Source organism: Bombus pyrosoma, linkage group LG4, assembly GCF_014825855.1.
Source record: "Bombus pyrosoma isolate SC7728 linkage group LG4, ASM1482585v1, whole genome shotgun sequence".
Taxonomy (NCBI): domain Eukaryota; kingdom Metazoa; phylum Arthropoda; class Insecta; order Hymenoptera; family Apidae; genus Bombus; species Bombus pyrosoma.
In genome coordinates this window covers 9,942,959-9,969,477 of record NC_057773.1, presented here as the reverse complement: position 1 = coordinate 9,969,477, position 26,519 = coordinate 9,942,959, and the positions used below count along the sequence as shown (strand labels likewise).

Sequence of the window (26,519 nt, the reverse complement as noted above, 5' to 3'; positions counted from 1 at the left end):
AGTTTGTGTTACATTTATCGGCTGTTCAATTAATGTTGTGTTCACGGAACAGACCCGCATAGTGTTTACCATTTTGCCTCTAGTCCGAGGTCAGTTTTCCTCGAGGTGCACCTAATAATCGTCTATATTTATCGCCGGCTAAAAGACACGTGGGCAACCTGAGAAAACCGCAAACAAGCGAACACCGTCTGCATCCGAGCAAACATTCGTTTTGCGTAAGCACGAAACGGTTAACCGTGAACAGGTACTAAGAGAAACGATCTATATACCAGGCCATCGCGTCATTCAATAATAATCGGCAGAGGTATCTGATCGATCGTAGGTAGCGATATTAAAGCACTAGACTGCTACAAGTAACCAACAAACATCTATTTATAACCGCTTAATTCGATCACATCAATGAGACCCTCGTCATACATGATTCATCATCATTCTATAATTATATAATGATATATCGACCGTACAGACGATACAGTATATTACAATGCCCTTTATAAACAACCTACGATTTTCTTTTTTTACTTTTCAGACAACGATTGACGATCGCTCGAACAGATATCGCTTGGCGCTTGGGTAAACCACGTATGACCAATTTACTATGATTTTCCAGAAAAAAAAACACTGTATCTGATGAATGATAAAAATCGCTACTTTTTTATAATTCTATTCCTCGATCGTCATCATCCTTCCGGGCCATCAATTTTTAACAAAACTACTAAATATTTCTCCTGATCAAAGATCAAATCGAAATGGTCCTAACCAAAGACCGATTGATCGTAAAAATTCGCGACCATCGTTACGCAAATGATTAGCTTACATATTTATTAATAGCAATGGCGATTTGGCAACCACTGTTACCTATCAAGACCAACCATATACGGGTCGTTCGTGTGTGTGTGTCGTGTTATTACACGATTAATAGGTGAGCACCGCGTGGGGTTGTTTATGCCGATCTTTAGTCGCGTTTGTGCGTACACGCGTTCTTCTTCAATTTGCACACAATGCGTAAAATCGAGGCGTCGTGACCAACCGCCACCGCTCCGATTTAAACAGAACCACAGAATCCAGGCCAAAGAATTGTTGGAAATAAGGAATAATTATAAAAGAAGGATGTTTCGTTTCGCGTGACAATTATTCAGGGGAATTAATTAGGAATTTCGAGGATCAAGCTTAAGGACTGTAGACGATTAGGAAAACAAGAAGTGGTACAGTGAAGTTACATAAACTTCCTAAGGAGCATGTTTATAATTTGAAGAGATACTTGCTAACTCTGCGAGAATTTCGAAGAGGACTTAAGCGTACTTAATAGAATATAAATGGAGCATGCTTTGCGCGTGTCTTTATTAAGTAAGTGATATTGACATCCTTGCGTTTATTTCTTCTTTTACCGAATATTTAAGTTTCATCTGTTCGCTGGTATGACACTGCGTAATTATACGTAATTTCTACTAATTCTTATACTCTTTCTTTGTACCTGTTCTATCTAATTCTTGCCGAAGAATTGAAGCTGAAGTCGAAGTTGAAACTCTAAACTTCGTCGCAAACATATTCCTCTCGTGTCCTGACCACAACCCGTTTCGCGATTGCGATTTAATATTATTACACGCGTAAGACCAGGATTTAATCATCGATGAAACCTATCAAAATCGATCTCTCTATCTCGAAGATACGAAACTTCCCGAATCCCTGCAACAGTCGGCTACAGAGCCGACGAAAAAGAAAGAAGAAATGTACGTAACAACTTCTTTCGATCGTTCAGTTCAGACATTTACTTTCACCGAAAAGTGGTCGTTCCTCCGTCAGACTTTGACGCGGAGTAGAAGTTCGAGCTCCTCGATCGAACCACGACCTCGATGCTTCGCTGCAGCAGGCGCCGACAGTCGCTTGAATATGCATGCAAATTCCATCCTGTATATAACGACTATCTGGCAACCGGTCGACCAATCGGTACGGGTGACACAGATATTTTCTTAACCTCTAAAGGCACCTACGGCCGGTTCTAAGCGTAGCCAGTCGCGCGCAACACCGCTCGTGTACATATGCAAACGCGGCTGTTCTCCGCGACGGATCTCTCGCTAGCGTGAAACGATTATGCAAGAACGCGCGCGCGATTTAACTTTCAAGGGAGTATCATAGTATCTTCGGTGTCTTTGTATCGCTGCATATGCTTTGGCCGGTAAATAATAAAAAATATTAGATGACAAGAAATTGTATAAGTTAGATCAGCATTAGAATCGATGTATTTCGATGATTGAAATAAGCAGCCTGAGATATTTCTGAGACTGTGAGAACTTAAATATACAATACATATATGTAGTTCAAGGCTTTCTTCCTAACGCGAGCATTCTAATCTTTAGATCGAATATAGAATAGAAGATTTATTTTTGGTATCTACGATCTTAATTTTGCGATTCTGCTGTTAAATATGGAAATATATAGAGGCAGGTTTATACAGGAAATATATAGATGCTCAGTTGGTTTTTATAGGTTTGCTCAAATTACAAGCAAGTGGAAGGAAGTGACTTCTTATTGCAGAGATTATAAAGGTTGAAAGGGTTGTATACCACGTATAACCCTAAATACAATTGCGACAGTGGGTATCGCCACTGAATGCTCGAATTTTCGTCCTAACTATATCTGTTCCACTAACCAATGCGTATTACGACTTCGTAGTTATGACCGTTTCACGCGTCGAGGTTGATTCCCGTCTAGCGATTCGGAGCGGGGTCATCGAGCTATTTCGCACGTTTTCCACGCGTGGGTTCGAATTGCGGATAATCCGTGGGAAGAGAGGTCCGTCCAACGTTGGATCCAAAAGGAACGAAGAAAACATCGAATTGACAAATTCTGGATGGTCGTTCAAGCCTACGACGTAGCCTGCCGGGGCGAGCAACTGTCGCGTCCGTTGGCACGAAAACTAGGGCTTCTTCTAAATTCGATATAATTAGCGACAATGTTTGCTGATTTCTGTCTGGTTTACTTCACTAAGTGCCAGCCTATCATGACGGCTATTGTTGTTTACGACAAATTGCCCGTCTCGAAAATGAGCATAAACACCAAGAAAAATTCTTCCCTGGCGTCTACGTTATGTTTATCTCAAAATTTCGAAATATTTTCGCGTAACCGCAAAAATTGAAAATATCTAATCGCAAGTACTAAAGATTTTCCATAACTTGGTAGGTGAATGCTTAACCTATTAATGGTATAACTAGAATGCCTGGAATTAAAATCGTAATTACTTTTCTGTTTGCAATTACTTTGCAATTACTAGGTGGTGAGGGTAAGTGTTTTTGCCAGTACTGATGTTTACTTCCATCGAGATAGAAATACGATTGCATATACTTATTTATTTTTATCATATTGATTTGCCAATTAATTATATATAGCACACCCTAGATACATAATATTAAAGTACTAATGTTAATCGGATCTAATCGGAAGACAATCTAATAATAAGGTGACGAGCTAATTTTGCCTTCCTTGACGAACGGATTAAATTTGAAGTCTTGTCTCAGAATTATAAATTGATTAATGGAGACACGCTTTCCTTCCGTGATTCCCTCGCTATTTACATCGTACCGTGTGCGAAGGCGCCCTGTTTCGAAACACCGTTGCAAAACCGAAATTTTGGAATAAATTTCATCATTTCTTCTAAATTTCCTCGAGCTCAACGACCGATTCTCGGCTGCCAAAACGCATTAACCCGAATACCGGGAAACTTGTTACGCGAAAATCGCGTGAAAATCGCGTGAAGTTCGCAATCAAGCGATCGTTACGCGAAACAGCTGGCGAACGTGGATCTCGTTTTTCTTTCTATTTTTCCTTCCTGTAATTTCGAAGAAAACGCAGCGCAGAAGAAACGCGGGAACAGCGATAAAAAGCAGCGGAGAGTTCGATGACCGAGTTAAGTAGATAATGAGTAAAGTCGCCGTGGAATTGGAGGGAATTATTCCGCGAGCTGAATTGCATAACGCGGTGAGGACGATTACGCGTGGTGTTGCGCAGGTCTAGGTAAACGCACGCAACCGCGAGGACGTTAATCGTTTAGGAAGATTACGATCGACGTGGTAAACTGTTCTTACAAGTTTTCAGCTTAATACGAATCAGTTGATTACAACGATCTTCATAAATTTCGACCTTAACCTTTAATCAGTTACAGCGCTATACGTCAATTTTTACGATCGGCTGAAATCTTCAGATTAAACGTTTTAATCTCAACTTGCGAGTTATAATCGACGATTCTTGAGACTTTTATTTCTCTTCAATTTCTCGTAGAAATATGACATTGCATAAATATCCACGGTTTAAAACTCCTTCGCACGTTACCTGAAAGCGATATAATATTACAATAACATCTATAACGTTCGAGATATTCCAGTAATTCCATAGTAACAGTATGAACTTGATGTTGCAGTTGGAAAAATGAAAACTCGATTATACTTTTACTATATATACGTATGATATATACATATATGTGTAGATGTTATATGTATGCGGATGAAAATATTCCTATCAAATGTAAGGTTCGAACAATTCACGGAACAGCGGAAGAATTTGTCACGTTCACGTCACAGTCCAATTTCTCCGGGCTCTCGAAACATGTATAATTGGAAACGTTCGTAGAACTCGTTTCCGGAGGAAGAACGGTGGTCTCGTTGTTCTACGAAACTAATTCGGTTTCCGTCAAACGGTGTTTTCCAAGTAATCGAACACCAACGATGCTTGGAAACGACGACACGGAAAACAAACAAGAGATAATGTATGTACGTACGTTTCTCGATCGAGAACGTTATTTCATTTTAATAGAACGTTCGATCGAATTCGTTTCGATTAACCGAAGAACGTATACATAACAGGTAAGTATGGAAATCACCGAGAAGATCACGATACATATTCATATAAAAGAAAAAAGATAGAACTGTCATAGCAAAATCATTTACACTTTTTGTATGGCATCTCATTAATGGTATTAACGTGACAATAGTCACGTAGCTATTTCATCGAAATACACGTTCTTTGTTTAAACTGCTCTTTGTTTTCGTCAATGTAATTGCATTTCGAGCGAAAAAACACGACGTCCTGGCACGAAATATCGGTGATATAACAGCTATAGTATAGAAGATAGAAACAACGCTTAAATCAAATAATAAACCGTGTTTTTTCTCACGTGTAGCTCGCTGATCGAAGGAGCGCACGTTGTTTCACAATCAATTATCTTAATGATTCGTTTCCGCACTGTTCCACCTATGTTCTGTCGATTCGGCGTGCACGACGTCAGGCTAGTTTCCTCGGTAATCGATCAATTTTAAAACACTTCTAGAAACTGTAGCCTTTGTGGAAGAACTATCCGAACGAACGGCAAACTGTATCTACTAAACGATCAAATTGATGAAAGACAGCTTGATCGTTGTAATAAAACATTAGGCCATTGACCTTCTAACAAATTGTGGAACCATACGATCACATGTAGATAAATTATATTGCGAATTGCTCAGGTAAAATTTCCCTCTTGAATTTCTTCCCGCTGAACTTTGCTTTTGTTAAAAAAAAAAAAAAAAAATTGCCTTTCCTAACATTTGACTGAACGAAGGATTATATAATACGCAGGAGACGTTGATAAATTTCTTTGAATATTTTTAGATTTGTTGGAAGCGTATAATAGTAAAAAAATTACGCTTGAATATAAACAGCTATCAAATAAATATAAAAGAATATGTGTGCGTATGGAAGGTCAATCCTACTTGGACGTACTATATTTGCAACTGTTCGCTATAAATAACGTCAACAATGAACTACGTATTAATAAATGGAACGTATCGACTAAGAATTAATGTATTAACGAAAAAACACCTGCGCACTTTACCAAAGTTGATGGACGATTGAAAAGACAAAGCAGGTGCGATTACAAGTCCAAATAAATAGCCCCGATAAGAAAAGTCTTTCAGTTTCTTTCCTGCTTTTAAGTTTATAAACCTGTCGTAAACAAATTAATGAGTCCATGCCAGTAAATCGAAATTATAAGATCGATCTTATCGATTGCTCGATGACTAGAATTACTGTGCGTTCGAGGATGCTTAAGAACGGGGTTCGGTGTTCTGTGTAATAGCCGATTAAATGACTCGAGAAGCGGTGCATCGAGATAGGCTACATTCCATGCTCTAACTCGCGAATGATGAAACGGGTATTAAGTTCGTACACAGGAAGACGAGGCAGGAGCGATCGGCTCTCGTGCAAGTTTGCATTAGAGTAATTGCTCCTAATACCATCCTTTCGCTCTAATACTGTCGGAACAAAACTCAGCAAAACCGAACAAAACGATGCTATGGAGATTCAATGGACCTATTTGAATCCTCAAATGCAAGCAACCTTCACTCCATAATGGATGATTATTAGGTGAAAAAATGTTAGAACGGAACCTGTATGTCGATGATTTTCCAGGATTATTCCTCGATTAAGGTTAATTACAAATTTTACAATAAGATATATTATTCATGGATTAAAAACCTAAATATTGAATAACTAAAAATTCAAATATAACATGCACTATCTTAAGAAGAAGAAAGCTATAAACTGTACTACTATCTAACACAATAATTCTTAATCTCTTACACGGTAGTATAAGTACCAGTGTATCACTTTGGTACAAAAAATACAATCTCGTTTCTAATAGCGCGCCGAAAATAATCCATGAAACAAATTCAGGGGCATGCGCGCGCAGGTCAAGAGGCGCGAGAATAGCTTTCAAAGATGTTTACCAGCATTAACGACGATCGTAAGCCGCATACTTCTGCCTCGAGACGTTCTTAATGGTTTCACGTGTATCTTTTTCACGGAGATTACATAAGTCTCTTTGCGTGAGCTTAATTCATTCACGAACAGCTTATTCGTGATTCCAGTCACGTAGCACTTTAATTCTACCTCGAATATTTAAGCCACCATAAAATCTTGTATCTAACAATTAACACGGATTCCCCTCGAACGTGATATCGCTAGATTTATACACGATATTATACGATATTAAAGAAAACAGGCGAATTTTGAGGCGAGATGAATATCCAGGTTCGATGGTTAGCACGATATGAAATTACTCAAATAGGTTCGAGCAATTACAGAGATATTCATCACATTAAAAACGAAAAGATCTCAGATTTCACTTACCCTGAAGATATCGCGATTAATGTGAGATAGGTGAACGGGAATTCGTTGGTAGCACTCACCTTTTCATCGAGGTTGTTCAGATCCGGTAACTGAAACAAAAACAATCGAGTCGAGTTAGTCCTACGATGGACACCATTTTGCAATGGCTATTACGAAAGAGGGTTAACGTTCCATCGTTTAAAATTCTGATACAATGATAATATTAAGGGTCGTAGAGTAGACGAGCGGGAGAGAAGCGTTACCTTAGTAGGTGATATGAATGGTGTGGGTTCACGTTGATTAACAAACATTAACGAATTATGTATGTACATACTAATTAATTTTAATCGCGATGCGAGCACAACAACAAGCTGACACACATATGACCGTGAACTGGAGAACGAATTGAAATTCACACGTGCAAGCGTCATCCTGCCATCTGTCGACGAATTCGGTACTAACGTCTCCGTGAAAAACGAGACGAAAGGCTATGTTACCTACGTAAGTGCCTACTTTATCTACGCACGAGTTCGGTCGGTCGGCAGATGCCGCCCACGGTACATGAATTTTTTTTTTCAGTCGCTTGCAAATTGAAGGAAATTGAAGCCAATTTGTAGCAATCAGCTGTCATGCTTGAATATATTCCGCAAGAGACTGTAGATAACGTGCAAGGATTAATTTAACGCTTGATACGTCAACCCATCTAATTAACCTTCATTATCCTCGTACGTGTCCCGAACCGAGCGAAATAACGTGAAAGCGAAGAGGAAGGAGAAATTTCCTTCCGTGAGACATTTAAATAAATTGTTTTACAGCGATGACTAGCTCAAAGAAACTTCATGCAAATTTCAACAGTATTGAAACGAATAAAACATTCTCTCTACATTTGAAATTCATGAATTCCTTCGTCATACAGGGACGGTTATAGTCTCACGACTTGTTTTCTAATTCGAAAATAAATTATCGCGATATCGCTGAAAAGCAAGACAGCCGCAAAAACTCGATTTAATTATGAGATCGTCGCTGAATCCCGTTGGGACACTGTTTAAATGTCAAGATACACGCGCTAAGAGACCGATCACGGCTATCATATTCTTTCGCGCGTTCAAATTTCTGGTTCACCTCGATCCGGATTATCCGTAGCCGACCAAACCAATGATTCACTTCGATATGGAAATAACTGACACTAAATAATATATTTAATAACCTTGCCCGCCGTTGAAACACGATAACTCTCTTCGAACTAGGGAAAGACGTTACGTAAATGAGACGAGAACGTCTTTGAATTATGCTTATACTTCGACTTTGCCTTTCGACTTACGCCTCGAATATTCGAGAATTTTTAACTCTACCGTAATTATTTGATCGTAATAACGTTGAATATTTCATAACAAAAAGAAATACCACAAAACAAGAGTCGTATTAGTACGTCAGAAATGAGAATCGATGGGTTGAGGCTTGAAAGATATTTCGGAGGTCGCTGAAGGTCATTTCACGGTCAAGTATATATTTCCACGATGATATTTTAACACGAAGCCGAGAAACAATATCAAGTGCATATTTCGCCTTGAAGATGGCTTTAGCTATTCGAGTCTTATAAATGGTAGGAAGGAATGCATATCAGTGAAATCTGTTCAAACATTTACACTACAATCAATGCGTTATTTACCTGTCTTTGTCTGATACTACTTTCAACGTGTACCGAGAAAATAACACGACGTTTACAGCTGTGTATCGAGCGATACTCTACATAGTACATCATCAAACAATGGCATCTAGTTCTACGAAATCGAAGTTGACCATTGTCTTCTGCCATGATCTTTACAGGGCTTTCGTAATTCTACCGAAACGTTTCTTTTTTTAACTTGTTTGCTGTACAGTTAATGTTAGAAGAAACATTGATCGTTATTATTATCACTGATTGTTTCCATAAAATAGAGATAACCAGGCCGTCTTCCGGAAATTGCTGGCTAAAAGCACGGTCACCGAAATCTGCCCTGATCTCGCGCGTATTCACGAACGAATAAAAGAGAAGCAACGAGAACCGCGATGTATATTTATGCGATCACGTTAACAGGAAAATTAAATTCTCGCGCATTTCATCGAGGTTTACGAGGTGGTGCGAGAATTTCACGGTCAGACGTCAAAGAGCAAGCAGGGTTTGGACAAAATTTACACGACCTCTTTTCTTTTCACCTCGGTGACTTTGTCCTCGTTCCAACTGACGTTTATTGGCTTTTTGCGGGAATATCCCTGGAAACGATTAAAATACCGATGTATCGATAGGATGCGATCCATTAAAAATAAAGGCGCTTCTTTTGACTTACGAACCCAGCGAGGGTAATGCGTAAAGTCCTAACGGTGATTTATCAACGTGTGTATTTATCATCGTCCTACGTCTATAGTCTCTTTGATCTTTTGAACGATTTCAAGAGAAATTTTCAATAAAAGGGCACAACAGCGAGTGGGAAAAGAAGCGAATATTCGATACAAACGGACACTTTTTACCTTGACAACGCGGCTGTTATCACCGGCAACGTATTAAAACCATTATCCAAGTTATTTCGCTTGAAAAGAAAATCTAAACGTGGAATTTGCACCCTGCAAATTGGCTCCGGCTACGCTACAATTGCAAAGCAATCGAAATCGATCGGTGATGGGATTAAAGAACGATGGAAGCATTGTCTGTTTTTATTCCGAAAACTATGCGTGTTATATATATATGTGTGTGTGTGTGAAATACGAAATGCGTGCTCGTCGACGTAGAAATAGAATGGTACAAATGCAAAGAGAGCAACGATGATTAATATCCGCAAAGGGTAAGGTCAAAGGTGTAATATACACGAATCACCAACATACAGCTCGTTCGGGGTTTTATTAGAAATATAAACAAATAGTATTTTACACTGATTGATTGGAATCGTTTGATAGAACCTCACACGTTATCCCAGACGTTCGTATCTTCGTGTTCTCTCCGAATACACCTCTTTTATACACGCACGATCAATCATCGGTTTATATTTAGAAATCTCTTGCTCTCTTTTTCACTCTCAAAATTCCGCACCCGTACGCACAGACGATTTATCGAAGACGCTCTGCGTGATAATCTGGGTATTACCAGATTCGGGGTTCGTGTAAATTGATCGCGAGAACACCGCCACAGTCTACGTTTAAGTTAGTAATCGAAAGCACCGGTGGTTCCAACGATCTTCGAAACATCTAAAGATCCTCGCAAATACAAATTCACAATTTCAAATTCAGCTATAGATACTATAATATTTACAACGTGTCATTTAAAATCGCGTTATTATCGTAACAAAAATCTTTCCAGATCCAAAGATCCAATATGACGTCCAGCCGAAATTTATTCGACGTACCGTTGATTCTCTGGTTTCTGGAAATTTATTCGGCAGGCAACGGACTGTAACGTTATCGATAGTCGACGGGTTCGAAACTTCGCTCGATTTCTCAACCCGACGCCGGTTCGTCGTTCTCCAACTTTTCCATTTGCTGACTTGGCACCGTGGAGAACTTTGTAAGTTTTCTTCAAGTCTTCGGACTGTGCCCGCGAAAAATATGTAATTGATCGGGAGAATCGAACACGGACGTCGGGATAGAACTGGAATCCGCTGAACGCAACGGTAAGATTATTGTTTCGAAACGATATCGCAGGAGGAGAACAAGGCCGACGTGTATCGTGCATTATATTTTTCCGTTCGAATGAGACGTAACGACTCGATTATTACACGGAACATGGATAGAAGAAGAAAAGGAAGATATACGTGTACACGAATGCACGCGCGTTCGGGCCGCGATGCAGCTAGTATTGAGAAAAGAACGTGTGTTTGCGTGTGCAAAAGTAAGCGGACTGCGAATCACGAAAGGTTTCAACGAATATCTCGAGTATTCTACTCTCGTTTGGCACAAGATCGCCTTCGTTTCAGAGACTACATGGAGGATTTGTCGATACCATCAAACGAGTAAGGAGGTTTAATGTACGCTCGGATACACCCTTTTCCCTTTGATGTGTTTTCTTTTTTCATCTCGTTTTCCGCATCTATGCAGAACGTCCATACCGAGCACAGTTTTCTTTCTCTCGACTTGCACAAAATCTACTCGAACCGCGAGTCCATCTAAAGGCCGCGTTTCTGTCGTGGAATCGTATTTCTCGCTACGGAACGGAAACTTAAAGCAAACGACAAAAATCAACGAACAAACATAAAGTCGTAGGATGTTTTAGAGACGAGGTTTAGTCGCTCACGTTCAAAAATACTTTTTTCTTTCGGAGAAAGAAACGCCAAAGACATTTCACGATTCAGAAATTCCTTCGTGTTTCTTTCGTTTCAAGGCAGTCGTATCGATCGTATAAATAATTACATACATCGTCAATGTGTATAAACTGGGAACTCACGTTTTAACGAAACTACCACGTTTAGGAACTTTATCTATTTCTATGTCGAGTCTTTCGATGAGAATCTCTTCAACGAATGCTGAAATCCACTTGATCCTCTTCGTCTTCCATCTATCAGCGATTCTAATAAACCTTTCGAAGTCAACGATCTCTCTGTGTTCGACCTACGCGTCAAACAATTGTCCCATCATCTTTAAGGAATCCTCGGACTACTTCCGTTGCCAGAGGTTATGCGATCACCCAACCCCCCCCCCCCCCCCCCCCCCCCCCCCGCCCCCTCCTTCCCCAAAATTGTCAGTTCGTAGAGGCGTGTTTAACCACCGATCAACAGCCACGGTAGAATCACGGTCACGCAAAGAGCCGCCAAGCAACTGGCACACATTGCCAGCGGACTGGCAGCTGCCTCCGGTTCCGCCTCGATCGTGTAATCCTCGTCACGCTCGAATTCATGGACTTCGACGTCGCACCGGAAACAGACTCGACCGCTCTTCAGATGCGAGCTGTCCCTTCGAAGCAACAACGCTGAACCTTTGCGCTCGATTTTCCATCCAGGTTCTTGCAGCAGCATACGAGTCATCATGTTTGATCCTTCGTTCTTCACCGTATGCATTGACAGAATTCTTTGTTTCTATTCGTTTGCTGTCGTTTTGACGTTTTCCAGGCGAACTGGAGCATCCGGTTTCTTTCGAAAAAGTCACTGCTTGTTCACCGGTGTCTTATTCGTAGAGTCAGGTTGCGTGTTTGGACGTTCTCAAGGCTGAGACCACCGGTGTTCCGCTACCTGCAAGACAATACAGAGTTAATCAAGAGGACACTGGTGTAGATTGGTTGGACGTCAATTACGCGAACAATAGTCGAGTTGATAGATGAGACGTTGCTTAATCTTATCTTCCACCGTTCTAATTTTCATAAAAGATACAAATAATCTAATCTAACTGACTCGAGGCAGTGATTCACCGCAAAACATGCGACACTTATCAGCTTATCGACGACGATAGAATATCTTCTCTATAAGCATTATATCTTTTCACTGAATAGGAATATGTTGACCGACGCTAATTGCTTCCAAACGGAGTGAAAATACGAGAAAAAGAAGTATAGAAAGTACACCGTATAGAAACCGAGTCCCAGATATTTTTATTCACGTTTTAGTGAACTGCAAACTTGATCAGCAAACGGCGTTCCATAAAAACGGACCTAAGATCGATAAACAAAAAAACGATTCTCGAAGAATTATGTACTAAATTGTAGTAAATTGAACTCTTCGTTCCTGAGAATGTGTAACGAAATATTGTAGAATCTTACTATTATTAGTTTATTCAATTTAGATTAACCAGATGTTGGTTAAACAGGAAACGATAGTTGTTTAACGTGAACTAAATACAACAACGTACTATAATTAAGACAGCTAAATAGTTAATTTGCAACTCTCGTCACTACGGTTTCAACGCTCTCGAACACGCGGACCACACTCTCTCGGCAACGCAATTCGTACTCTCTGACTTCTCAACTAACACTGCCTGTGAATTCGTCTTTGTCCCTTAGCATCCCTTTGTCCTCTATCTTAGCCCCACCATGCAAGTGTCTCACAACCGCTCGTGGTCAAGGTCAGGTAGGCCTTTTCCGCATAACTAAAGAACCGACGATACATTGTTGGGGCATTGTCGACACTTAGGCTTTCTCGTGACATTGTTTATTGTTCGACCGATATCTCTTAGGCCTTTCGTCCACAATACTACGATATTAATTACAGCGAGAATTTAAAACTTCTTCGGTAAAAATTCATTGAAAATGTTAAGCTCTCGTTACACGTGGAAAATAGGAAAACACAATATGCCAGCTTTCGCCAGGCTTAATGCGGCCATTAAGCGGGAAACGAAGCTACGAAATTCAACTCGCGACTGGAGATTTAGCTAGCAGGTGCTTCGAATTTATGAGCATTTAATACGCAGACACTGATGCCGTGGGCGCTCCATCAACTTCCCGCGCGGCCAGAAACGAGAATTAATCGAAGCAACTTCAGCTATTCCACCATAGCTTCAGCGAACACCGAGCCAAGTTGACTGCTAAACCAACCGAAACTCGCGGGCTTGGGCCACGAAACTTTGGCCGCGATTCACTGCAGGTGATACCATACGATTACAACGCAAACAACGTTCGGTTCAAAGATATCGTTAACCTGTTAATAAGAAATTCGGTAGGTCAGCTTCGACGACGTTCATGTGACAACGACTATACCCAAATCCTCGCCATTCCGTACTACCTGACAGCGAGTTGTTAGGTTTTTACCTGACCTTTTCACGTGGCCCAACGTTACGCTTTCCCAAATACGTAGGGCAGTCAGGATCTTCCCCTTGCCCCTCAACATCAACAAACGCAACATATAAAAACTGCAAGCGTTCGACCACGAGACTAGTGTTGTGTACAGTTTGGCCGTGATTTGAACAACTATTTCAACCTCGTTACTTCGCTTGTAATATTATACTTAATCATTTTCGCGAATAAAAGCCTACAAAATTATAAAAGCACAGTCGAGTTAAGTTATTTCTCAGCTATTCCTTTTTTATCATTAATTTTACGTGACATTTACAAACGCTTTCGTCCGTCGTTTTATCTTACGTAGCTTCTTACCGTTTGAATCGGGAAAATAAAATTGTATGATACAGTTCTCAGTAAATACGATACAACAAACATTTGCGTGATAAGAAATATTCGATTCACGTTAGGGTACATAGTTTCCTATGTGAAAACATCACAAGAGAAAAACGGTCAGATTTGCGTTTTATCGAGGTTTCATAATCTTCCATGGTATAAATGGTATAAATGGTATAAATCAAATTATGAAATTTTGTTTCATCACAAATAAGTTAACCGCGAGCAAATCGTTACAATATTTCTACAATGTAAGCAATTATGTAATACGACGAACACTTTATGGAGAGATATTGAAATTTAGTAACGCGAAGGTTAAAGATGCTAAATTGCTTTTTCTTCTCGCGGAGAACGGCACAAAGTGACAAGATTCGTAGCATTTAAATAGCATGCTAATTACTCGAACTTGTAATGCTATATTATACCTAATTACGATGTGTACGTTTGCTATGAATAAAGTAAATAACTAATCAGAATTACAAATCTCTTGAGGAAGCAAGCATTTAGTACGTAACACGTTAAGAAGCTAATCGAACGACAGATAATAGGCAATTAAGAAATTCTTACATGAAGATGAGTAAGACGGTTGAAAGGAAGAATTTTAAGAGTCTGACAGGTTCGAGCGAGTAATAAATCTTCCAGCGAAAAAATAAGATCGTTCAGAGTACGTGATCGAGCGAGTCGGCCGTTTCTCAGAAGAAACGAATCATCAATAATAAGCTGTGAAAACTGGTCAAGAGGCATTAAGTTCGGAAACGGAGAACTTTCATCGGTACGGCCTTTCTGCCACGTTCTGCATCGGGCTTTGCCCTAGTTTCGCTTCTTCGACGACTATTAGTACCGATTAGACGAAGTTTAAGGCATTATCAAGTAGGAAACTAGGCAAGAGGAGAGTATTTCTTTCTTCTCTTTGCTTTTCTTGCCGATAAATTAAACGAATGTAGCCACTTAATTAAATCTAGCGCGATACCTAATCAACGTCGCTTGTAATAAATCTCTGTCGAGAACGCTACGCAACGTTCACATGCCACAAAACACAATGGGCTGCTGACTTAACTACGACGGCGATTCAGATTCCGGTCGACTTTAATAATAGACGTAGCAGTGAACTTTGCTCGGTAAATCGGTCGGCTCATATCGCTATAAATCGTTGCCCTATCTTGAATAAATACGGGTCGGTAACTGTGCAAAATTTCTGGCCGAATCGAAAATTTTCTTATTTAGTAATACGAGAACGATCGACAACGTGTAGAATTGTAAAAATGCTTCCTTGTAAAAATTAGCGATTGTGACTTATCACGTTACTCCTCATGTAATCCTCGTTTCTAACGATGCGACGAAAATATAAAGCTGCATCGCGGAAGCCCGTGAGGTTTGGCAAAAACAACGAAACGTTATCGCATTGGTGGAAAAATCGAAAAACGGACAAGCATAGGGGAAAGATATAAAAAATTCCATTACACGCGACTATCGCCCGACCCGAGCTAGAGCAAATGCTCGCAGGGATGCAGTTCGCGGTACTTTATCTCAGTCTGCTTTTGTTCATTGCTCGCTGAAGGATGTAATGAGATTCAGGAACAACAACGCGCTTGACCGTACCCAAGTGGGCATACGCGGCCAGTTACATCACCTTGCCAGCTCTCGATGCAGCTCCATGGAGGATAGAAAGAAAGGAGAAAAAGGAGAGTACACGCGGCTTGATTACAAACGTGAGCGGTAATTATTCGAAAACACAATACAGGAACGCCTCTCTGCCGGTGCACGCGCGCATTTCAAGCTTTAATCCGATCAGATTATCGAATATCGGTTTTAAAATCGAGCCACCGCGATACGAGAGTTATTAACAGCTACGCGAAATTCATAATTCGATGCATCGTTGCGAGTTCGTATAACGCGAAAATTGCTGAATCATAAAGGTACTTTGTAACATCGATAGATCTTTGCGGAAGCTGCGTTTCAACCTCTTAACGCGGGAAGTTATATATATATATATTAATATATTTGAATAGAGAATAATTAATGACGAAAGTGGATGCACATCTTTCATAAATAGCGTGCGGATATTTATGTATTTTATTTAAGGAATTTAAAGATGCTAGAATATAGAGAATGCACGAAGCGTTCAAAATTATATGAAACATTCAACGTAGGTATTGTAATATTTAATAAGCGAAAGAAATTTCTAATTAGATTCCATTTCTCGCGTTATATTCGTAAAAATAGAAATTTCCATAAATACCTGTAATCAGTTTATCAAATGGCAGATATTTTAGTATGAAAGCTGTCGTAGCTTGAATCCACGAAGATCAATGGACAAAATAATCGACTAAACTAAAACAATCTATACTCTGTGTACGCATATGCCTGTCAAGTGATTCATCTTATCTCGGCAAATGTTTGGACGACACAACTGAGATAATGAAAACGAGGAACGCGAATCGAAAATCAGTACAGCGGAATTATAGGCTATCCCTTTTAGAGTATTTTAATCCGTCAGAGAATAAATGGAACAACGGTTCTTCTCATTTATACAGCAAACTAAGGCAGCGAACGAGTCGTGCCAACTTGCACAGCACTACGACACTAGTCAAACTCTAAGACTCTAGGAACGCCGCTTACAATCTGCGGCGGTAACTTGGAAATGTCATAATTACATTACGGATCTTTGTGCGACTTCTATTTTTATGAGCACACGCTAAATGAAATAGAAATTGAAAAATCATTTACTCCGCCTCGTAAATATTCCAACGAATGTTTTACAACTTTGAATATGTTGCACAGTTTTGCATATTTAAATTTCTTAGAACTGCGTAAACGTCTGTAATTCAATCGCGAAGTTTCAATGATGTAATCAGAGTTTTTTCAATGGTAGACTCTGACGTTAAATCCTACAGCCATATACATAACGTTTGAACCACTTAAATATACGAGACTTACTTTTCCTTCAAAGAGCGACTCGAGAAATGTGTCGTTCCATTAATTGTGGTAATTTCGGGTTAAACACTTTGCAAACGGTTCCACCGCTCTCTCGTTAGAGAATATTGCGATAAAAATGTGTTGCGCGAAAGAGGACGTTCTAGAAAGTATAAGCGAGAGTCGCGCGTTCCTTTTTTCTAGGTCGTAATTTTCTTTTTTATTACTAAAATGGATGTTCTGTTTTTATTTGGAGCACACAACGATTTCCTAAAAATTTGTAGTTACTTTCGATTTGCTCGAGAAATCGTCGTAAAAGTATAGAATCGGTAAAGTGTTTTCCAAATTGAGCTAATACCCGGAGCTTCCAACGATTTCACCGCGATGATCGTTGAACTAGTTCACGGCTAAAACAGGAAACTGAGTTTCGAACTAAACTGTCTACAAATATCCAAATGAATCTCATCCCTTGCATTTCGAACACAAAAATCATGATAGCAACGAAACGAGAAAAAAAAAAAAAGAATTTAATTTCCAAACGAAAGAAACATAAGCAAGAAAATGAAAAGTTTGGAAAGTCCACTGTGAGAACTCGGTCATTATATTCGACACGTCTTAATTCGCCAAGTCTTTAATGGCAATTCTCTGTCAAGTTAACCCAAATTGGCGGTTCAGTGACAGTAGTTTCGCAAGCTTTTATCCAGTCAACTAATGGTTTCCTGTTAAAAGAAACAAGATTCTTGAAACGAGTTTCTATCACTCGCCGTATCACTCGATGCAACCAAAAGAGGAAGAAGAAGAAAAAAAGAAAAAGAAAATAGAACGAGGAAGCACACGATTATAAGAAAAACGTGCGTTTTCACGATCAACAATTTATAATTACATTGTTCGGCTTTTCGAGCGTCGAATTAATGCACGACAGGTGCAAGAAATTGCTTTCCGCTGTGTTTGAATATACAATCAGCACATTATTAGATCGGAGAAACGGAATGGCAATCGTTACCGGGTGCGTCGAGTTAATTTCATTGGAGATTCGTAGCAGGGGGATGCAACGAAGCTGATTCGGCTTTAAAGACGGCCTAATAAGAAGGCAACGATATTCAGTCGTGTCCGAGTCACGGCAAACATTTCCACTTGAACATTCGCGCGAAAACATTCAGGTAAAGCGTTGCAATTTAGTGAATTACGAAAGAGATGACACCGTTTGCTTATGTTAGTTCCACGTCGTAACCTTCCTAACTCGTCGTATCCGTGGAATCTTCCGAGTCAGTTATTCCATTTCAGTTATACGCCCGAGTTCTTCGAGAATCTTCGTCGAATCGAGATACACGAAAGATGAGACCGGAAGATGGATGCTAATTAATTGGATTGTTCCGATGGTGAAATCGGCGAAGATTTCATTTTAAAATCGTTTCGACGAGCTTGGGAAGACGGTATTATTTAAGTTGTGAAGAGCGACGTGAGCAAATTGCTCGGGTGCGATGGGACTTTTTAGCATGTTTTAGAACGAGGAAATTTGCACATCATTTGCATATCAGTGCGCGCGTCGTAAAAGAAACGTGAAACCGCCAGACCCGTATGCACCTAAAGTTTCCTTTCTGCAAGCTGCTCGAGAGGTTTTTAAGCGTGACATTATTTTAAAATGTCATCTAAGGACGACCCGAGAATGACCATTTACGGCTATAAAAAAGGAAAGACTGGAAGAAGAGAGAAAGAAACTGAATTTACATCGGCGTATCACGCGAACATTTCATAAAAGTATACAATACAGCTTTGCCGTGGCAGCGGGCTTTCAGATTACGCGCTTTAGTACGAACTTTGGCTTTTCCTTTTTATCGCTGACGAATATTCGTCGAATGGATACGTATGGAATTTGAATCTAGCGGGCTTTTCGAGGACGCGCGCGGATTGTGTATCGCTCTCGCAAAAGCTTTGAAACGAACGCCCCGAGGTCTTTTGATCGTTTCGCCAGCGAACGTCTACACCGGACGTTTCAGCGATGGCGGCACAATTTTCCTGGTAAACGAGTGCATAAAACGTATTTACGCGCATTTAAATGCACGCGGCTCAAGTCTGACGGGGCCAACAATGTGAAACTTCGCATTCGAGAATTTCGCCAAGATACAGAGAGGAAAGGAGCGCGAGGAAAATTGACGCGTCGAATTGACGAGATCGAAGGAAATTATCGCCACTCTTTTCTTTGCACAATAAACGCACGATTACGATGTCAGAAAAAAACGAGCAAACGTTGAGAGGAATTGCATTACGGGACGATAACGAACGAAATATTACAGAAATAAATGTCTTAAAATGAAGTACTGTCTCGCGATAAATAACATCGATATCGTTGAAGTACACGCTGATGGAGTAACTTCGAACGAAACCGAGCAACTTTCAATTCATACGTGAAATTCGAATTGAGGAGAAATATTTCAACTTCGTGTCATAATTCGCATACATAAGATACTTTACGTTGGCTCGCCGCTTTGACAGGATAAATCTGAAAGCCTTGAATCACAACAGCAAATAATCCTATTACAGGTATCATGGCAGTGGCATTAGTAATTCGGCACGAATCACCTTGCTTACGCTCACTGGTAAATTTGTCACGTGTTATCAATTCACGTTCATCCTCGCCACTGTTTTCGTTCACCATTGCTCACGTGACATACGAAACTGCCTCTGCGAATAATTTACGGCCGCGTAAAACGAATATAAAAATTGACAACGCTCAGGCAATGTTTTCGTCTACGTTTCGATAATTCCATGTGCATAAACTAACCAATTTTATTATTGACAAATCCTTGAGAATTCGAAATGTTCCTGTATAGTACAAACAAAACATTTGTCATATCTGAACGATAGCTTTTTTACGTCGAATCTTCATAGAGATATGACGCATGCTAACGATAATTCACAGGAATACGAACAGAGAGAGGACTGAATATACGATCGACCAAACTCGTAATGAGTTCTACGTCTTACTCCGAATGGTTCACAGTCAGATACGCTTGCACGCTTTGTAATACCGCGCGAGCAGAACGTTTTTCTCATTCAGGTGGTCCCATTATCGGAAAATTTGCAGCTGACATTTTGCGTGGAATCGTGGAATTCGCTCGATTGTCCGGGTGGTGTGTTCGTAGTCGAGGGATCAGATCCTAGTGTAAATTCGCCAGAACTTGGGGCATAAAGACCGGATACGCTTCCGTGGGAAAACATTGTTGCAACGAGATTCACGCTTGCGTGCGACTTATACAATACACTCTTAGTACACGATATTAGCATCGCAAATTTATGGAACGACTACCCAGACGACTTTTACGGCATGCGCGACGCGATATCGTCGCCAAGAGGAAGTAAACAATAAGAGCCATTCTCAACGTCGAAAGAAAAGGTAAAAGTCCGAGTGGACGTTGCTCGATTATTCGAGTAGCGAACATCTAACGAACAGAGAGAGAATTCATTTTGATCGAATAATAACGATCAACAATATGTCATACGATTATCTCGATTATTGCCGCGATGACAAATAGCGACTATCACGCTATGGCACACGCGTGCGCATTGTTTCGAATTTATGACATTGCGGAAGTCACGCCGACTCGTGGCTGGTGGCACGCGCGAATCTACAAGGTCTCACGTTTGACCCGTAAAAACAATGCGCCATTGCGTACTATTCAAACCTACGCATTCCAAGCTAAATGTGGTATCACGAAGGAACAGAGCATACAAATTTCCCGACCGTGACGCAAACGTCACACGAGTATCGATCACGAAAACAAAACTATACAAAACATTGTCTATTTGATTAACCTCTTCAAGAACGAAACAGATAATTATATTTCACTGATCTCAAAAAAATGTACGATGATCATTTAAGGTTTGTTGAAGGTATTTTGCACATTGAGAAATATTTATTCGGTAACGTATTTATTAAATCTTTCGTTACCGAAGAATTTAGACAGTAAACGATATAAGTGGCGAATAATGTCGTGCCGAATATATCGTTAAATGCTGTAAATGTAAATGTAAAAAAGAATTTATCAGAATCTTCAGAAATATCAAAGGTAAAACCGTAAGCGTCAACTTCGCCCCAACGTCCCTCTGTTTACCTAAACATCTCTACTTGTCACTTACATCATTCGCACTTCAACTACCCTCGCGGACCAAAGAGAAACAAATCCTGCGAACGTAAACGAATCCCTGAAGAGGTTAAAAAAAAGCACGTATGTTTCATACACGTTTCTATTGACACGTACCTGTGATACAAGGCAGCAAAATGAACGAGATAGACGCGATCGTCACACGTGAGTCTTCGCTAATGCGGAAACGGGCTGAAGAAGCGAAGGCGCGTCGCGTCGATGCGTGGCGCACGTGGAACGGACACGTTGGCCTTCTTCAACCTCGACAGAGAGGGAAAGAGAGAGGAGATCGCACGAGGTGGAACGTAGAGACGCGCGTCCTACCTCAAGCACGTCTGACACGCGAATGAACACCCGCGAAGAGCGATGTCGCGACGGGAGCCAGTAAGGGGAGGAAGCTAGTGAACGCGCAACAGACGCGAGAACCGGGGACCCTACACCGTTTGCTATCCCCGCCGCCTATACGACCCTCGTGATTCGTCGTTTCTCCTCGAGGCGAGGCTCGATTGGTCCACGAGTACGGCGACGTGTACGAAACGGGTGGCCGGTTTTGCCTCTACAGCCTCTCACTAATCGAACCATCGGCGAATTTCACGACAGCTGACGGTGTTTCTCGATGGAACGCAGGCTACGATAACGGTATCGAGGAAAGCTAGTTCCCAACAGTAGACCAAGCTAACCATGATTGATGCCTTGGTCCAGGCAAGCGCGATTTTGTATTGCGTAAGTCGAAGATCACTTGCAGCAGGTGTGCTGGAGATTTAATACGATGGCTACGTTTTGTAGCATTGTGGCAAAGTACTAAGTTGCGCGATAAATTTGTTTTACGATTTGGTTATATTCCTCGTGATGTGTTTTATGCACACGAATTGGCGATCGAAATGACTGATCTTATCTTATCTAGTTTGATATGGAAAAATGTAGATAAAATAAAGCTGAACTGGGAATAGTATGTGTTTTAATTTCTACGTTGAGGAATATTGAGGAATCGTAAGCAACGCGAAGCCTTGTATCGTATGAGTTTCATAAAAGAGACACGACGATAATTATAAAGGTGTTTCATTGTTCTATATTTGAATGAAATGGTTTTTGTCTCTTTGAAAAAGATACTTCAAATTTGAAGGTCGACCATGTCGTTTTACATCCATCGTATCGTTAGGTAAACAATTAATCACACTCGTGATCCACTGAATGAAACAACGTGTCTGACGCGTTATGGTCATATTATCGATTTCGAATTTCCTGAATGGAACAAATATCACATTTTCTAGTTATCTCTCTTTCTTCTATTTCTCTTGCTTGAAGATAAGCTGCCTCCTGCAAACAACCAACACACATTCGGGGAGTCTTAAGCGTAGACCAGATGAACGATACAGCGGGAAGTTTCTTCATACTGTAAGCCGTGGATTTGCGAACTCGAGAAACCACTCGCGTGCCGTGGAGAACCTTAGCAATCGTGTGAACCTGATTTCCGGTAACCTAAATTCTCGTGTTTTCACGACAATCAGAGAAACCACGACATATTATTCTATATCCGTCATAATCTCTATCGATTGTTTAAGAACAGATAGAGAAGCGTCCGGAGTATAAAATGTTTAAACTACACGTACGCAGATTATTTTATTCGATGGAGAAATAAAACTTGGCCGGATATAATCGATAAAACTTTCTTTCGCGTTTAACTCATTAAACGGTGGTTCGTCATATATCACAAATGATAATTCGTTGGTAGGTAAAGACCTACGAAGGTGCAGTCTAAGCTGAGGTGGAAATAGCCCTTACCGTGACCGCAGATCGTAATTAGCTGCGAGTATGTCAAGCTGATACCCAGTAAGACCAACCTAGGCATCTTGTTATAGATTAGGAGCAACTAATGCGTGTGCAGTGGAAGGCGTGTCAGCCATAACGACCAATGGCTATGAAATGCAAGCTACCGAGAAGCTCTGCGACGATAATGTCGAAGAAAATCGAAGATACAATCCTCGTGGAATTAGCTCTCCCTGCGCACAAAACTGGTAACAGCGAGAGACCGAGTACGATGAAAGCAACGAAAGAAAATGCTAGAAAAAATGAAAAAACTAATTCGTCAGAAATAATTGACAGAAATCTAAGTTCACTAAGGATATCGAAGGGTCTAAGCAGAAAATGGATTTTATTTATGACAACTTGCCGAGAAAGCATACGTACATATAACGATTCGTCGCGACCACTGATTACCAGTTTTTCCTCGACCCTTCCCAAGGATAAGAGATCTCCCAATTTCTCTCTCTGACCCTTCCACCTATTTTCACCCCGTCTCCATCCCCTTTTTCTTATTTAAGCTACCGCATTCGTTCATTTAATCTACCTCTGTCTTAATCTAATTCTTACACAATGTACGTGTGTTTATGCCGCGTGTTTATAGATTGGACAACTTCCTAGTGTAATATCTTTATGCTCGTTACGCGGTATTATGTAATAAGTCGTGGAGATAACCTAACTCGAGGTTATATCGATATCCAGAGTGGAACGTGTGGTAACTAAATGAAAAATTCCTTATCACGGAACAACGTCGATATCGAGGTCGTTTGTTGCCACTGGCGATATCGACTCTGGTATCGAATTATCGGCGTAACAATTAGAGTACAATGAGCAATATTTGGGAAAAATTGTATCCACGTCGACGAAAAATATAAGCAGGGGAAGAGGGGAAATATAACGAATGTTTTATCTGGCGAGAATACGTTCGATAAATAACTTGATACTGTTAAACAAAACGAAGTGACATGTAGTACACCATAAAATACGTGAAAATTGCTGCCACGTTTATTATGTCAGAATTTATATGCGAGTTTGACACGAGCCCAACGACAGCGAACAATAAACATTAAACGCGCAACCAGTTACAAACTGGAAATCGAACAAAATTCGGAACGTTCTGTCGAAAAGACAGATTGGATCAAATATCGCACCCATTTTCAATTCGTCTCCGAAAATATTTCTGGAATAATATTCCCATAGGTATTTCAGAGGCAGCAGCTGGTTATTTACGCGAAGGCTTACAAACCGAGCGTGGACTACGTGGGTGGCAGAGGATTTACATGAGAAATTTCGCTATTTCTATCCCTATCCACCGTTTTATGGCTTTCTCTCGCGTCGGATCTATATTTTACGATCGTCCGCCCGTTCGCTTCACAATTGAACTTTCACAATGGCCTTTTTCTTAATGATCTACATCATACGCACTAATGCACTCATGTTACAGCGCAACGATGCGGTTATAAAGTCATCGAGTCATTTAAGAATAGCGCAGTATCGCTATTATCGAAGTATTATTTAGGAAAACCCCGATGAACTACAGTGGAGACTACAGGGGAAAGTGGAAATGCTGACGGGTCGGAAAAGATGAGAAATCCTAATGGGCCATATGACCAACCAATATGCTCATGGCCCTTTAAGACAATAGGTAATTGAAAAAGGTGCACGTGATCATCTTGGGTCATCAACAGCTGCGAATACGAAACACGTATGCGTGGTAGAAGTATTAAAATTGATATAAAAGGACGTTTTGATGGAGAAAGTTAATTAGTCGTCAGTCATCAGTTGCAGTTAGTTGGAGTAGATCGTGAGTTGTGAGTTGTGTGAGTTGTCATTCAAAAGTTGACTAGTTGTACCAATTTAGTTGTTTTAGTTGTATTACACTAATACATTAAGAAATAGTTCTAGTTAAATAATCATGGTTTCCTGCTTCATCGTTATAAATAAATTTATCAAATAAATAAATCACTATAATAGTTTGAGGAAATAACTGTTCTTTATAACCAAGAACAACCCAACGACGTGGAATTTTTTAGAATCGGCATACTTCTATTCCTTTCTTTAAACTCAGCGCAATTAGCCGGACACTCTAACGTTGCGCGCGGTCATCCTAGGGCCTGTTGCTACCTGATGCGAACTCTTTGAAACACGCACTCATCAATTACTTCTTTCCCGAATCAAGAAATTCCTGTGTCCACTCCCCCCCAGCAATTTGCCTAACATTAAACATCGTTTCTATCGTTCTATATATTTTTTTCTTTTTTAGTACATGCGCATTTCCTCTACGCTCTTATGCTGAGTTTCTCCGAACTGCCCATACGTTTTAAAGAGACTCGATCGCATTAAGTTGCAATTTGAAGCAATCGAGTAGAAGTTGGCCTGAACGATCTCTCGCACTACAGTAACTCGCGTGACGTAAGAATGCATCTTTAATTATTGAAGTTCGTTTTTAATAAAGCTAAGAGGATAAATGGCCAACGCGTCAACGTAGCAATGTGTAAAAATTTAAAAAAGAGGAAGGAAAATTCCGAGTAATCAGAGTAAATCAACTAAATATCAAAATCTCCGCCGTTTCTTTGAAACGTATAAATGAATATGTAAGCGAAGTACTGTGCAAATGCTTAGATCAACTAAACATGCTTTTAGGATACACTCCCCTTATAGTATTGCTTATTTATGGTTTCTCTTGGCTCATAAATTTTTGAAGATACTGCAGTAAATAGAGCTCTGATTTAATAATAAATGTTGCAGAATATGTATAAGGTTATATGGAGAACTGGAGATGAGAAATGGGAATCAGTTCTGCGAAATGAATAAAGAATAGCGGCAAATATAAGAACAGGATATTTCAAACAATTTTCGCTAACATTTCTAAATATACTATTGCTACTCGTATAGTAACTTGAAATATTTCTCGAAGTATCAATTATTTGTAATCACGCGACATTATTTGTAGACACACCCACCCCGAGCTTGTCTCCGTAATAACACGAGAACGAACTTCGCTTGTTCTCTGGACTTGAGCTGCAACTATAAAACAGTCACCACATCTCTAGACTGGTTCCACAGTTAACAAACAGTTCGAGTAACAGAAGGAGTAAGAAGTCAAGTCATCAGAGTCGCCAAGTCGAAAACAGTCAATCGACAGAATAACAAACGGTCAATCGAGTCAAAATCATTCATCACAATCGCCAACACGAAACGAGTCTCAGGCCGTACTCACTCGTAGCTTGACAGTCAACATACGCACGATTGTATCAAATATTGAAGTTATTGGATAGTTGCAAATATATATTATAATCTGTTAATGTCAGCGTTATACTCATTCAACCACCTCCCATTATCTAAATCGAAATAGGAGATCGATTTTTCGAATCGTAACGGGAATTTACGCCTCCCGTTGACGCTCTTCTTCGAGATCGCGTCTCTCCGCGAACGGTCGAAACACAAGCAATCGCTTATTCTTG

General features: G+C 40.2%; 2 protein-coding genes and 1 long non-coding RNA gene across 6 annotated transcripts in view; 1 reads left to right on the top strand and 2 right to left on the bottom strand.

Annotated features, from left to right (window-relative positions):
- Nucleotides 1–26,519, bottom strand: part of LOC122566727 (sestrin-1) — a 148,807-nt gene that overhangs the window by 93,761 nt on the left and 28,527 nt on the right. For all 3 annotated transcript variants that reach the window (XM_043724394.1, XM_043724395.1, XM_043724396.1), the window contains exon 6: nucleotides 7,218–7,247. In XM_043724394.1, the coding sequence (XP_043580329.1) occupies nucleotides 7,218–7,247 (30 nt within the window). The remainder of the gene's footprint in view (nucleotides 1–7,217; nucleotides 7,248–26,519) is intronic.
- On the bottom strand, nucleotides 11,814–21,598 carry LOC122566729. 2 transcript variants are annotated; one of them, XM_043724399.1, is made up of 2 exons: nucleotides 16,440–16,808; nucleotides 11,814–12,329 (listed from the first exon to the last, which is right to left on the bottom strand). In XM_043724399.1, the coding sequence occupies exon 2, from the start codon at nucleotides 12,156–12,158 to the stop codon at nucleotides 11,862–11,864; it is 297 nt and encodes a 98-aa protein (XP_043580334.1). In that variant the 5' UTR covers nucleotides 12,159–12,329; nucleotides 16,440–16,808; the 3' UTR covers nucleotides 11,814–11,861. The 2 variants fall into 2 exon arrangements, with proteins under 2 accessions (XP_043580334.1, XP_043580333.1); XM_043724398.1 differs by lacking the exon at nucleotides 16,440–16,808 and adding an exon at nucleotides 21,373–21,598 and having other exon boundaries at nucleotides 11,833–12,329.
- On the top strand, nucleotides 22,299–26,360 carry LOC122566731. Its single transcript, XR_006316612.1, has 2 exons — nucleotides 22,299–24,700; nucleotides 25,319–26,360. It is a non-coding gene; the product is annotated as an uncharacterized LOC122566731 (long non-coding RNA).